Source organism: Oncorhynchus mykiss, chromosome 20, assembly GCF_013265735.2.
Source record: "Oncorhynchus mykiss isolate Arlee chromosome 20, USDA_OmykA_1.1, whole genome shotgun sequence".
Lineage (NCBI taxonomy): Eukaryota > Metazoa > Chordata > Actinopteri > Salmoniformes > Salmonidae > Oncorhynchus > Oncorhynchus mykiss.
The window spans coordinates 7,927,365-7,941,631 of NC_048584.1; the positions used below are offsets into that span (position 1 = coordinate 7,927,365).

General features: G+C 44.8%; 1 protein-coding gene across 1 annotated transcript in view; it reads left to right on the forward strand.

The window, feature by feature from the left end:
* Positions 1-14,267, forward strand: part of dnah9 (dynein, axonemal, heavy chain 9) — a 119,895-nt gene that overhangs the window by 46,035 nt on the left and 59,593 nt on the right. The window contains exons 44-51 of the mRNA XM_036955698.1: positions 1,853-1,955; positions 2,127-2,366; positions 8,493-8,654; positions 10,059-10,255; positions 10,475-10,637; positions 10,840-10,963; positions 13,228-13,370; positions 14,051-14,212. Of these exons, the coding sequence (XP_036811593.1) occupies positions 1,853-1,955; positions 2,127-2,366; positions 8,493-8,654; positions 10,059-10,255; positions 10,475-10,637; positions 10,840-10,963; positions 13,228-13,370; positions 14,051-14,212 (1,294 nt within the window). The remainder of the gene's footprint in view (positions 1-1,852; positions 1,956-2,126; positions 2,367-8,492; positions 8,655-10,058; positions 10,256-10,474; positions 10,638-10,839; positions 10,964-13,227; positions 13,371-14,050; positions 14,213-14,267) is intronic.

The following is a 14,267-nucleotide window of genomic DNA, read 5'->3' on the forward strand; positions in this document are numbered from 1 at the left end:
CTCCACGGTTTGCATGGCCGACGGGAGCCCACGCAGAGGAATGAGGCGACAAGCTTTGGAAAACCAGTCCACAACGACAAGATCGGTGGTGTTCCCCTGGGAGGGGGGAAGGTCGATGACAAAGTCCACCGAGAGGTGAGACCAGTGAACCGGCAGGGGAAGGAGCTTTCCATAAGGGAGGTGTCTGAGTGTCTTTGACTGAGCCCAGATGGAGCAGGAAGAGACGTCCTAGCCAAGGTGGGCCACCAGTACTTCTCAGACAGGCAGGCGATGGTACGGCTTCTCCCAGAATGACCCGATACAGGCGCCATGTGTGCCAGTTAAGGAGGCAGTCCTGTACACCTGTTGGCATGTAGGCGCGGTTCTCTGGGCACTGTGCAGGTGCGGGTTCCGTGCGCAGGGCCTGCCGTATGTCGGCATCCACGTCCCACACCACTGGCACGATGTTACGGAACGGAGGGATGATGGGGATCTCCTCTCCCTGCTTCTCCTCTTCATCATAGAGGCGAGACAGGGCGTCCACCTTCACGTTCTTCGAGCCTGGCCTATAGGAAAGCATGAATTGGATCCTGGCGAAGAGTAGAGCCCATCTGGCCTGTCTCGGGTTTAGCCTCTTCGCTGCCCTGATGTACTCCAGGTTGCGGTGGTCCGTCCACACCAGGAAAGGGTGTTTGGACCACTCCAGCCAGTGTCTCCATGCCTTCAGAGTCTTCTTGACCTTCTTGAGTCTTCCCGACTCCTACTTCAGAGGCTTCCAACTCATCGTGGAAGGGGAGTGATGGGTTGGGATGTGCCAGCACGGTAGCAATGGTGAAGCGTGCCTTCAGTGTCTCCGCCTCTGCCATCCAACGAAGCCGCTGGGAACCTACTCTCAGCAGGGAGGTAAGAGGCGCGACCACCGTGTAGAAGACCCGGAAGCCCCGGATGAACCTCTGGAAATAGTTGGCGAACCCCAGGAATCGCTGGACTGCTTTCACAGAGTTGGGGATGGGCCATGACCTGACGCGTTGCTCCTCCATTTCCACTCCCTCTGTGGACATGAGGTAGCACAAAAAGGACAACGACCGCTTCCCAGCACCTGACTAACGAGACATGCTGGGCGCGGTCAGCAGAATAGACCAAATTGTCGTCTATATAAACCACTACGCCCCAAAACACTTTGTTAATAAAGTCATGGAAGACTGAAGGAGTATTAGACAGACCAAAAGGCATTATGAGATACTTGTAATGGCCCGTGGTCATGGAAAGGGCCTTTGCCTGCACGAATGCGCACGAGATTGTAGGCGCTCATCAAGTCCAGTTTCGTGAAGTACTGCGCCCTGTGCATTTGTTAGATGATGGTTGGGACAAGGGGTAAAGAGTAGCTGAGTTTTACGGTGCCTTTATCCAGAGATAATCAATGCAGGGGCGCCGTCCCCCATCTTTCTTTTTAACAAAAAATAAGCTCGAGGAGGCTGGTGACGAGGGTGTGGATAAAACCCTGCTTGAGGCTCTCCTGCCCAGTCATGTGAAATCAATAGATTAGGGATTAATTTAATTGACTGATTTTCTTATATGAACTATAACTCATTGAAATTGTTGCATGTTGCGTTTATATTTTTGTTCAGTGTATTTCTTGGGGGTTTAGGGTTAAGGTAGAATTAGTGTTATGGTTAGATTTAGGTTTGGGGTTAGGAGTTAGGTTTAGGGTTTGGGGTTAGGTTTTCGGGTTAAGTTAGGGATTTTGAATGGTTATAAATTGTGTCCCCCCACAAGGTTAGTTAAACAAGACTGTGTGTGTGTGTGTGTGTGTGTGTGTGTGTGTGTGTGTGTGTGTGTGTGTGTGTGTGTGTGTGTGTGTGTGTGTGTCAAGGTATGACAGGAGTAAGCTGCTGCTGAAAGAGGTCCACAGTGTGCAATACGTGTCCTGCATGAACCCTACGGCAGGCAGCTTCACCATTAACCCACGTCTACAGGTACACACACAGGCACACACAAACAAGCACAGACAAACACGCATGCACTCACACACATGCATGCATATCTGATGATGTTCCGTTGTCTCTCTTGCAACGTTTCATTAGCATAATTATGAACCCCTATACATATACACATCATTTTTTAATTTTCTCCATTTCTCTTTGTAGCGTCACTTCTCAGTGTTTGCCTTGTCCTTCCCTGGAGCGGAGGCTCTTAGCACCATCTACAGTTCCATCCTCTCTCAGCACCTCAGGGGAGAGGGCTTCAGTGCTGCCCTGCAGAAGAGCTGTCCTACCCTGGTCCAGCTAGCTCTGGCCCTCCATCAGAGACTCACCTCCACCTTCCTGCCCACCGCTGTCAAGTTCCACTACATCTTTAACCTCCGAGACCTCTCCAACATATTCCAGGTGATGCAAATGAATGAATGGATTGACGGGTGCACACACACACACACACACACACACACACACATTTACAATTTACTATCCCTGGTGACATTTTTTACATTGATGCAAATGTTCAGTTACTGAAGCTGGTACTGTACACTCAAAACTAAGACCTAGGGCATTTTCTCCTTCATTCATGAATTGTTCCATTAAAACAGCACTAGTTAAATGATGTGGCATGTGCACTCAAAACCCATCTCTTTAACTTTTTTAATATACTGTATCAAAGTTTGGATTGGTAGAGTTTTATTGCACCCCAGGCGGTAAAAGTTAAAGTACTGTAACTAATTTCTCATCTAAATGATTATTGATTTAGTAAGGTGTGCCTAGTGTAGAGAAATAAGGCTGAAATTTGCAGAAAAAGAGAGAAGAATGGATTTGCTCTCAGGGGTGTTTGTAACGATTTAATGTATTTAAATGAATATTATATTATACTGTAACCTCTAAAGCTGTCATGAGAGAGAAGCTTATGCGCAATATTTTTCTGTCACGATCCTCAGCGATTCCAGGGGGGGCGAAGACTCTCATTTAATACAAGCACCAATACATAATTAATACTCTAAGCCATTCAAGCATAGTACTTTAGTTTTCATAATTCCTTCCCTGAGACCTCCAAGCCTTGGAACTGTTTCGAGTCACACCCTTATCCTCTTATAAAATGTGCATACAGAACGTCGGAATGTACAGTAAGTCATACTTCAAAAGAACAGGTTCTCAGTTATTCATCATTATTAGCCTTAAATCTAAGAGTTCAGGTTTAGCAATTATAATGAGTTGAGGTTGAGCTATTATAATTATTCTAACCTCACCTTTTAACGATGAGGGACCATAGATTCAACACTAGAGAGTTTATTATCTATAATTACAGACCATGGACTCCAGCCCTGCTGACCCCTTTATGTTACCTTTTACACCTTAAATCAACGTTGACGACAGTACAGCATTGATTTCAATAGCAGTGGCCTGATGGGGGTAGAGCTCATTAAACTTAGCTTTTGACCTTTGAAGAGTCTCAGTGCGGTGCGTTTTGGTGAAGCCTGCGTTCTAAAGGGTCTGTGTAGTGTCACTGGTGTCAAGTGGGTAGAGAGTGTGGGAGAAAGGTGGGAGAAAGAGAGAGAGAGAGCGCAGGATGAATCCTTGTTGTTTTTTCAGCTGGGGTAATAAGGAGAAAGTGAGATGGGGCTCAGACACAGCCCCATCTCAGACAGTTCTCTTTTGAACTTTACTCTCTATATGTCTTCACTGTTCAGCTGCTAACCAGCTCCAGGGCCTGAGGATAGCTAGCTACACAGGGTTGAAGAGACACAGCCTGCTCACACACTCTAGTCCACATTCCACCTTGTCTGCTTGTCCTCAGTGTTTTTAAGAATGAAAAGTTCTTTCATTTACAAATAAAGCTCCTGAAAAGTTTACAAATCATCTTAGTGTCTTCAGACATTGTCTGTGCCCCAAACTTGTTCTATGAAATAGCTAGTCAGACGAAGTGAGGACTAGTAAGTATTTTAGCGCAATAGCCACGCAGGTCCTATTGTGTTGGTGCTTACCATTACGTCATAGTATTCCTTCTACTGCAATTTTGCTGTCCTCTTGTGTTCATTAAAGTTAGCGAAATGTGGATTATTTCTGAAGAGCTTTACCTAAGGAACATTAGTTTGGTGACTTTTAATGAAGCAGCAGTTAGTTTCGTTTCTTTGTAAACACTGGAACACTGGTACAATCAGCCCAAGGCGACTACTGCCTCATTATCATCAGCTCTAATGAGGGAAACCAAGCTGAGGAACCTAACGGGGGAAAACACTTTGTTACAGCATTTCCAAGAGAACTGTTCAGACAACATTCAAGGTAGTGTCTAAGCCTTTCTTCTCTTCACCAGAAATCCTCATATTTTCCAATAGTTACACTCCTCAAGGTGGTTGTCACAAGGTTGTATTGATGTCACAAGAAGTGATCAGTTCTTTTCTCCGGTATTCCTCTCTCCTCTTTCTGTCACTCTTTGGTTTTTCCTCCGTCCCTTATTGATTGAAATACAACCACAAGGCTATCACTAAACACTTTTGTAGTGTTTGTCAAGTTTTCATAGTTACTTCACTGACAACAACTCAAAGCCAGATCCAGCTTAATATGATGACAGAAACACACCATCATCCTATGGGGACATGTTGATGTTTGATAGTTAACTAGATGCCAGTAGCCAAATCCCTGCTAATAGGACAAGAAAAACACTCTATGTTCCTATAGGGATGTGTTGTGAGAGAACTGCATTCCACAGCACCAGACCGTTAGGAACGCTGTCTATCGTTTGTTTTTCTGCCGTACACGGCCAGCGGGCATAACAGGGATCTGTCTGGCGAACATCACCCTAAATGAGCTCTGGTAGAACAGAAGGAGAGTGGGAATGAGGGAAAGTGAGAACAAGGGAGAAGAAGAGCGATGGGTAGGAGAGGGGGAGGAGGGAAGGAGAAAAGGAGGGAAGAGAGCAGGAGAGATGAGAGAAAGTTATGTCAGCATGGTTAGGAGAGAGAGAACTCCATCTACTGTATTGTACTTAGGGTTGCAAAGGGTCAGACACTTTCCAGGATATTTCCAGAATTTTTCCATGGGAGGTTAAGCCTGGCAATTTGGGGAATTTGGCTTAAATTCATCAAAAAAAGTTAGCTTATAACAGTGAACCGTTTTTGTGGGATACACATAAGGCAATTCTAGGTCTTGTGGCATATTTTGGTTAAACTATCCCCAATTCAATGGAATTGCAACCCTCTGAATACACAGTGCATTCTTCCATCATGTGCAGTGCACTCTTCCATCACATCATTCTCAAGAGCTGATTCTCAAGATCTTGCACACTACTGAGATACTATTGAGCCAACACTACTACAATGTCTGAGCCAAGGACTACATGCGTTCTGGTAAGTTTTGATTACAATACTGGGTGGGGTGAATAGATTTTATATGGCAGACATTATTTTTTGTTAACTAGTAAATGGTAACCTACAGCAAAGTGTGTTTAAATCATTTCTAACTTGTTAACTATTTCTGCTAGTTTTTTTTTGCTGCCATGTGGGTTTTTAGCTTGCTTGAGCCTCCTAACTGAGGAGTGTTAATTCACCTGTTTCCGTACGTTTCATTTTAAAACGTTTATCTTACAAAAGAGTTGTTTAATCTAACTTTTCTAACCTTTACAGGAAAACGCCACAAAAACATTTCACTGCAGCTAATGTAGAAGGAAAAGCTGTGTACATTTGCGAATACTATGCCAAATCATATGTGAAGAATGCAACAAAGATGCAGAATCATCTGGCCAAGTGCAAAAAGTTCCCTGAAGCTCACGACAAGCAACCTCTGACAAAAGACCCTCTACTTCTATTCGAGGTGAAAATGTTGAATCAGACACCGTATCGATGGCAACATCTCAATGGTCCTCCTGGAATCAGACACCTTATCGATAGCAACAGCTCATGGTCCTCCTGGAATCATACGTTTGACTCAATGGAGGAACGTAGTCAGATAAATGCTGATGAATGTCTTGCTTGAGCTGTGTATGCAACTGGTTCACCTCTGATGCTCACAGGCAATGTGTATTGGAAGAGATTTCTGAATGTTCTTCGCCCCTCCAACCAGACATGCTTTATCTACTCATTTGCTGGATGCAGAGTTCAACAGAGTTCAAGTGAAGGTCAAGCAAATCATAGAGAATGCCATCTCTGATGGGTGGGCGAATATTCGTGGGCAAGGAATAATTAACTACATAATCTCCACCCCTCAACCAGTATTCTGCAAGAGCACAGACACAAGGGACAACAGCCACACCGGTTTCTACATTGCAGATGAGCTGAAGGCAGTCATCAATGGCCTTGGACCACAGACGGTACTGTTGGAGATATGATGAGAAGTCCCTATTGAAGTCTTCCTGTTGGAAGGGACTTTGTGGATCTGAGGCTCTTTCCCCTGTCGCCTCCATCATCCTCTAAATCCTACCAACATGAGCCACCTCAGAGCGCAACTGGTCCTTGTTTGGGAACAGACGCACCAAAGCATGCAACAGGCTGACCAATACAAAGGTTGAGAAATTGGTGGCCATCCGGGCAAATTTGAGCCTTTTTGAGCCTGACAACCTCAACATCCTCAACAAGGTTGGAAAGTGACAGTGAAGATGAGGCCTCAGAGTCTGATGTTCAAGAGGTGGACATTGAGTAGGTCCAGGGAGTAGACATGGAAACCTGATAGGAAGACAGCCAAAGCTTTAGTTTCTAGACTATCATTTTACACATAATATGTTGAAAACGTTTTTGGGAGATGCGATGGATCATTGGGGATCATTCAATATTCCCTTTCTTTTGTTGTTCAGTGAAATCATTCCATGTGAAGAGTTAACTCATTTAAATAGTTTTTTAACATTTCTATTGTCAGGATTTAATCATTTGCAATTATGTCTACTTATGATAAGTTAAAAGGTTTATGTTTCTGTCTCCATATGATATGGTAAATATATCCAATTAAAAAAACATCTACATTTAAATGGTATGAATATAAATTGACATATATTTCCGTTAATTCCCATATATTCCCGTTAATTCCCACGGAAAGCTTCACCTCTGAATATTCCCCAATGTGCAACCCTAATTGTACTGTCTGTCTAACATAGAAAGCCCAGTCCGCTGAGCTGGGGATAGCTGTAGTAGTTAACCAGGGAGGAGGAGAGGTGTTGTTTGGAACCCAGAGCGACTGGCTTTGTAAACAACAGTTGTAGACTAGCAGTGAAATGCTTACTTACGGGCCCTTCCCAATAATGCAGAGAGAAAATTATATATATATATATATATATATATATATATATATATATATATATATATATATATATACTTTTTCTATTATATATATATATATATATATATATATATATATATATATATATATATATATAACACAAGGAATAAATACACAATGAGTAACGATAACTTGGCTATATACACGGGGTACCAGTACCAAGTCGATGTGTAGGGGTACAAGGTAATTGAGGTTGACTTGTACATATGTAGGTAGGAAAAAAGTGACTAGGCAACAGGATAGATAATAAACAGTAACATCAGCGCATTTGATGAATCAAAAGAGTGCAAGAAGGGTTAATGCAGATAGTCCAGTTACTGTAGCTATTGGTTAACTATTTAACTGACTGTTTAGCAGTCTTATGGCTTGGGGGTAGATGCTGGTCCTAGACTTGGTGCATCAGTATCAGAGAGAACAGTCTGAAGGCTCTGACTCATACCCATCCCTCTCTTCTGTGGACAATGATAGAGGGGGAAGAGGGGTGGGGTGGGGGGGCTGCCAAAGGATGACTGGAGTAAAAGGAGAGGAAGATATTACACAGACACCTCCAACGCACTCTGTTACGACAGTCATCATCAGATCGGATTCAGTTGGCTGTAACACGCGAGGTGATGATGACGACGTTGATTTGCATACGTTCTGCTGCCTGGAGCACACAGCATCTGTTAGTTTGTGTTTTTTCTCCCTCGATGACGGGCCGCAGAAAGGGACAAACAGTGCCGGGGCTTCACCGGGCCTATTCCTCATGCTAGGACAGCTGCTGGGAGAGGAGATGGGATTACACTGAGACATGGATGAGTTCTAGTCTTCCCCTGTGGGACAATGTTAGTGTTTAGCTCATCCGGAGCAAAGCATATCATCTTAGATTAGTTAGACATTCATCTGTTGGAAGGTTAGTTAGACATTCATCTGTTGGAAGGTATTATTTGATCTGAAGTTTGCCATTCAGTTCATTTGGGAGCGTGTTGGAGATGCCAGGGTTTAGCTTGTGAAGATAAAAGTATGATAAATGGTCTTGCTTTTATGAAATATGTGTCTCTTAAATAAACAGTGATTGCTCAGAATACTGTATATACATGAAATCAAACCAAGAAGTCCCATTGATTTATTTTCTTACTTACATAAACCCCTGGTCTTACTTTCTCTCACTCCTTTTCTACCTGCATTTAGACCCAACAGTGATCGACTTACCCACATTTATCTTTCAGAATCTGATCCTTTTTATGGTATAACTTGACTTTATCTGCCTCCTGTCCTGACCAGGGTATTCTGTTCTGTACCTGTGAGTGTCTGAGGGGTCCTGTGGATCTGGTGAAAATCTACCTCCATGAGTCCAACCGTGTCTACAGAGACAAGATGGTGGAGGACAGAGACACACAGGCCTTTGATAAGCTGCAGGCAGACACTGTGAAAAAGTTCTATGAGGTAAGGAGAGAGTTTTACCAAGTTACACCCAAAGAAATGGAGACGCACACGCAGGCGAGCACGTGGACGTACACCCCTACACACACGCACAGGCACACACACGCAGGCACACACACGCAGGCACACACCCACAGGCACACACACGCAGGCACACACACGCAGGCACACACCCACAGGCACACACACGCAGGCACACACACGCAGGCACACACCCACAGGCACACACACGCAGGCACACACACGCAGGCACACACCCACAGGCACACACCCACAGGCACACACCCACAGGCACACACCCACAGGCACACACACGCAGGCACACACACGCAGGCACACACCCACAGGCACACACCCACAGGCACACACCCACAGGCACACACACACAGGCACACACACGCAGGCACACACACGCAGGCACACACATGGACGTACACCCACAGACATCAGAACGGGCACACACATTTCACACACACACTTCACACACAGGCATGCAAACACACACACACACACACACACACACACACACACACACACACTGTTGAGGAGAGAGTTTTACCAAGTTCAGCAGAGGGAGACAGAGCAAGAGGTGGAGGGGGGAAAATCATTAGACAGCCTGCTCAGAGTTGGAGGCCGGACATCAGTGACCAGCGCAGCGAGGAGAGGGAAGAGGAGGGGAATGGAGAGAATAGTAATCAGGAGACTGACTGTCAGGGCCTGGGCCACCAGCCCAGCAAATTGGAAAACATTTTAATGGTTTTCTGACCGCTGTGCCCTGACTCCCTACCCTCCTGACTTTATCACAAACACACTGTTCATGCTTACAGCCAGGGAACTGACACCTACACACACAGGGGAATACACGCAGACACACACACACACCCTCAAGTTGATCACACACACACTTTTTTTTTGCAGCGAGGGAACACACACACACACACCACCAAAATATAAAGCTCCGGTTCCGGCATGTCAGCTCGTCGTTTTCAAGTGTTCTCTAATGAGAAAGAGACAGGAGAAAGGAGAACGTTATCACAGTTCCCCTCAGATGAGCTGCAGTCTTAGGGAATACACTGTAGGAATGTACATTTCCTCAAACAGAGGCCTGCGTTTAGAAACATCCCGCTATCATAAATATTTGAAGTGTTAAACATAACTAGTAAAAGTGAACACAGAGTAGCCTACTCCAGGAAATGTTTTGTTTGCTGAATGCTGAGTTCCTCCCTGTCCAGACTGATTCCATTTAACCATTCCACTGTAGCTAACTGAGGCTCTGTCCTAAATGACGCACTATTCCTGATATAGTGCACTGCTTTTGAACTAGAGCCCAGGCCCTGGTCAAAAGTAGTGCGCTAAATAGGGAATAAGGGGCCATTTGGGATGCATACAGAATGTGTCTCCCCTCAGGATATGGAGGAGACGCTGGAGCAGGCCAGGGAGATGAACATGTTCTGTCACTTCGCCTCGGGGGTGGGGGAGCCCCGGTACATGGCTGTCCAGTCCTGGAGCTCCCTCAACAAGACACTACTGGAGGTCCTGGACAGCTATAACGAAGTCAACGCTGTCCTCAACCTGGTTCTGTTTGAAGACGCTATGGCTCACATGTAGGAAGGAGAAACCTCTATATGGCTTTTTAATGTACTTATTATTGGTCCCTCTTTTGCTATGTCACTAATAAAAAAGAAATGAACTGAGAAACACTTTTAATGACGTATCATCAGTAAATAAGGGTGATTGCCTCTTAAAACCTCTGCTTTTGTCCCTCTCTCTCTTTCCCCTCTATCTCTTTATTCCCCTCCCTCTCTCTCTCCCCCCTCCTGTAGTTGCCGTATCAACCGTATCCTGGAGTCTCCACGTGGTAATGCTCTTTTGGTCGGCGTAGGCGGCAGCGGCAAGCAGAGCCTCACTCGATTGGCTGCCTTCATCTCCAACCTGGAAGTGTTCCAAATCACCCTCAGGAAAGGCTACGGCATCCCTGACCTCAAGGTACACGCACGCACACCCGCACCTGCATGCACTGACCGAGACCATTGCATATTGCATGACTTAAACTACAAATTTTCCCCATTCTGTTCTACTGGGAACTTATGTCTAGCAGCTGACCAGCTAAATGCTCCCTCTCTCCCTTCTCCACTCCCACCCTCCTTCCCTCCACACCTCTCTCTCTCTCTCTCTTCCCCCCCATCAGACTGACCTGGCGTCCCTCTACATCAAAGCTGGCGTGAAGAATGTTGGCACGGTGCTGCTAATGACTGATGCCCAGGTGGCAGATGAGAAGTTCCTCGTTCTGGTCAACGATCTTTTGGCATCGGGTACGAATGGGACGGGGACATTGGGGAAGGGGGTTGGCATTGGGGTTGGCTGGGACATTGGGGAGGGGGGTTGGCATTGGGGTTGACTGGGACATTGGGGAGGGGGGTTGGCATTGGGGTTGGCTGGGACATTGGGGAGGGAGGTTGGCATTGGGGTTGGCTGGGACATTGGGAAAGAAGGCTATGTGTCACTCTGTTGGCATTAGGTAAGGCAGGGGAAGCCAGAGCCATATATAAAGAGCTCCAATATACTGTATCTGGCCTTGCCAATAGCTGCCCATGTAGATGAATGAGAGGAGAGTTCTCTCTTTCACAAAGAAGAACAGCCAGTTACCATGGCTTTGTGTGAGTGTGCTGAAACACTGCTACTGCATCACTGTTAGAGGTGATGCCAAACGCAAATGTCCACCTCCGGGTAGACAAACAAGTGAGTTCTATACTACAATTCTATTCCATTATTCAGATGGATGGGGAGGAGACATGGAAGTAAAAACCTAAAGAAACAGGATTTCTTTCTCCTCTCTGTCTTCCTGTGAGTCTGAGTTGCAGTACTGTAATAGTAATGCTCAGAGCTTCACCGTAAATCAGTGATGTGAGTCATCCAGTCACTAGGACCCTTGCCTGTCACTACCTCCTGTTTACACCCCTTCAGTGTTAGAGGAAACAGTGCCACTGTTCGCCCCAGCACATTCTGTTATTGTTTTGTTGATAAAGCATCCAGCATGGTAAAAAGACATTTGCAGGACCTATTCTGCTCTTCTATCCTGCATGAAGTGATGTGAAATTATACAAGGGGAAAAAACAGTGTTTGTTGTTTGAAGTTCTTTGTTGTTGTAATATCGCAGGTTTATCCTCATCTGAATGTTCTATTGTAGATGAGCCCCCTATTGGTTTAGATCTGAATGTTCTATTGTAGATGAGCTCCCTATTGGTTTAGATCTGAATGTTCTATTGTAGATGAGCTCCCTATTGGTTTAGATCTGAATGTTCTATTGTAGATGAGCTCCCTATTGGTTTAGATCTGAATGTTCTATTGTAGATGAGCTCCCTATTGGTTTAGATCTGAATGTTCTATTGTAGATGAGCCCCCTATTGGTTTAGACCTGAATGTTATATTGTAGATGAGCCCCCTATTGGTTTAGATCTGAATGTTCTATTGTAGATGAGCTCCCTATTGGTTTAGACCTGAATGTTATATTGTAGATGAGCTCCCTATTGGTTTAGATCTGAATGTTCTATTGTAGATAAGCCCCCTATTGGTTTAGATCTGAATGTTCTATTGTAGATAAGCCCCCTATTGGTTTAGATCTGAATGTTCTATTGTAGATGAGCTCCCTATTGGTTTAGACCTGAATGTTATATTGTAGATGAGCTCCCTATTGGTTTAGATCTGAATGTTCTATTGTAGATGAGCTCCCTATTGGTTTAGACCTGAATGTTATATTGTAGATGAGCTCCCTATTGGTTTAGACCTGAATGTTATATTGTAGATGAGCTCCCTATTGGTTTAGACCTGAATGTTCTATTGTAGATGAGCTCCCTATTGGTTTAGACCTGAATGTTATATTGTAGATGAGCTCCCTATTGGTTTAGACCTGAATGTTCTATTGTAGATGAGCTCCCTATTGGTTTAGACCTGAATGTTATATTGTATATGAGCTCCCTATTGGTTTAGACCTGAATGTTATATTGTAGATGAGCTCCCTATTCGTTTAGACCTGAATGTTCTATTGTAGATGAGCTCCCTATTGGTTTAGACCTGAATGTTATATTGTAGATGAGCTCCCTATTGGTTTAGACCTGAATGTTATATTGTAGATGAGCTCCCTATTGGTTTAGACCTGAATGTTATATTGTATATGAGCTCCCTATTGGTTTAGACCTGAATGTTATATTGTAGATGAGCTCCCTATTGGTTTAGACCTGAATGTTATATTGTATATGAGCTCCCTATTGGTTTAGACCTGAATGTTATATTGTAGATGAGCTCCCTATTGGTTTAGACCTGAATGTTATATGATCGGTGAGATCCCCACTGGTTTAGATACTTCAACAACATGTTGGAGTGTTCCAGTATATGACCCTCTATGTGGGATGCACAGGTAGCATCTATGACACCCTCACTTAGAAATGTACATTTCTACATAGTTGAATTGTGACATGTTAGTAATGGTCTGGAACAGGAACCTGCATACACAGTAGCCCCCCCCCAGGACTGTATGTTACCCACCATGTCTCTGTGTGATGTGAATGTTCTATCCCAGGGGAGATTCCTGACCTGTTCCCAGATGACGAGGTTGAGAACATCATCGGGAGCGTCAGGAACGAGGTGCGAGGACTTGGAATGATGGACACCCGGGAAAACTGCTGGAAGTTCTTCATCGATCGAGTCCGCAAGCAGCTCAAGGTGACAAACTGTCTTGCTCAGGGACGTTTTCTTCTTTGAGCGTTTTCTTTGAATTTCATACCTCTCTCGGGTGTAAGAAGTTGAGAAACATGAATAATAATAATTCAAATGAAACTGGTCTAGATGTGGTTGTAAACAGGTTTATGTAACCAGCTTGGCCTTCTGAGTTGTTACCACTTCCTGTGTCAGACCATAGAGATTATACTATTCAGAAGTTCATGACATTTTTCAGATACATTTTTTCTTTAGTAAGGTCTAGTCTTATTATATTGCTGTGGGAGCTGTAGTTTGGGTATTGTAGGCCAGCATTTCTCTCTGTGTGACTACAGTCCTGATGAGATCGTGCCACCACTATACCCTGTTGTCTGAGGGAAAGCGTCAGGCCAGGGGTTAGCAGTATTATTATTATGATGAGGTTTGGAGCAGAATAAATTAGGGTAGTAGAGTCCCATGGGTCGGTGTTTAGAGAGGCTGGATCACACACATATACACAAACACACACACACACACAAATACAAAGGTGGACACACATACACGCACATAAACACATACAGCTGGATTCCTCATCCCTGTGCTAGGTAGGTGGCTGTGTGTTTCTCCCCTGGGGGCAGTGGGCTGACGTGTGTGTGTGTGTGTGTGTGTGTGTGTGTGTGTGTGTGTGTGTGTGTGTGTGTGTGTAGGTGGCCCTGTGCTTTTCTCCGGTGGGCAGTAAGTTGCGGGTGCGTAGCAGGAAGTTTCCAGCTGTGGTTAACTGTACAGCCATCGACTGGTTCCATGAGTGGCCACAGGAGGCGCTGGAGTCTGTCAGCCTCAAGTTCCTACAAGAGGTCGACAACATTGAGGTGAGATCTCTCCTTCTCTCTCTTTTTCTCTCACACTTTTCTTTCCCACTCTCTC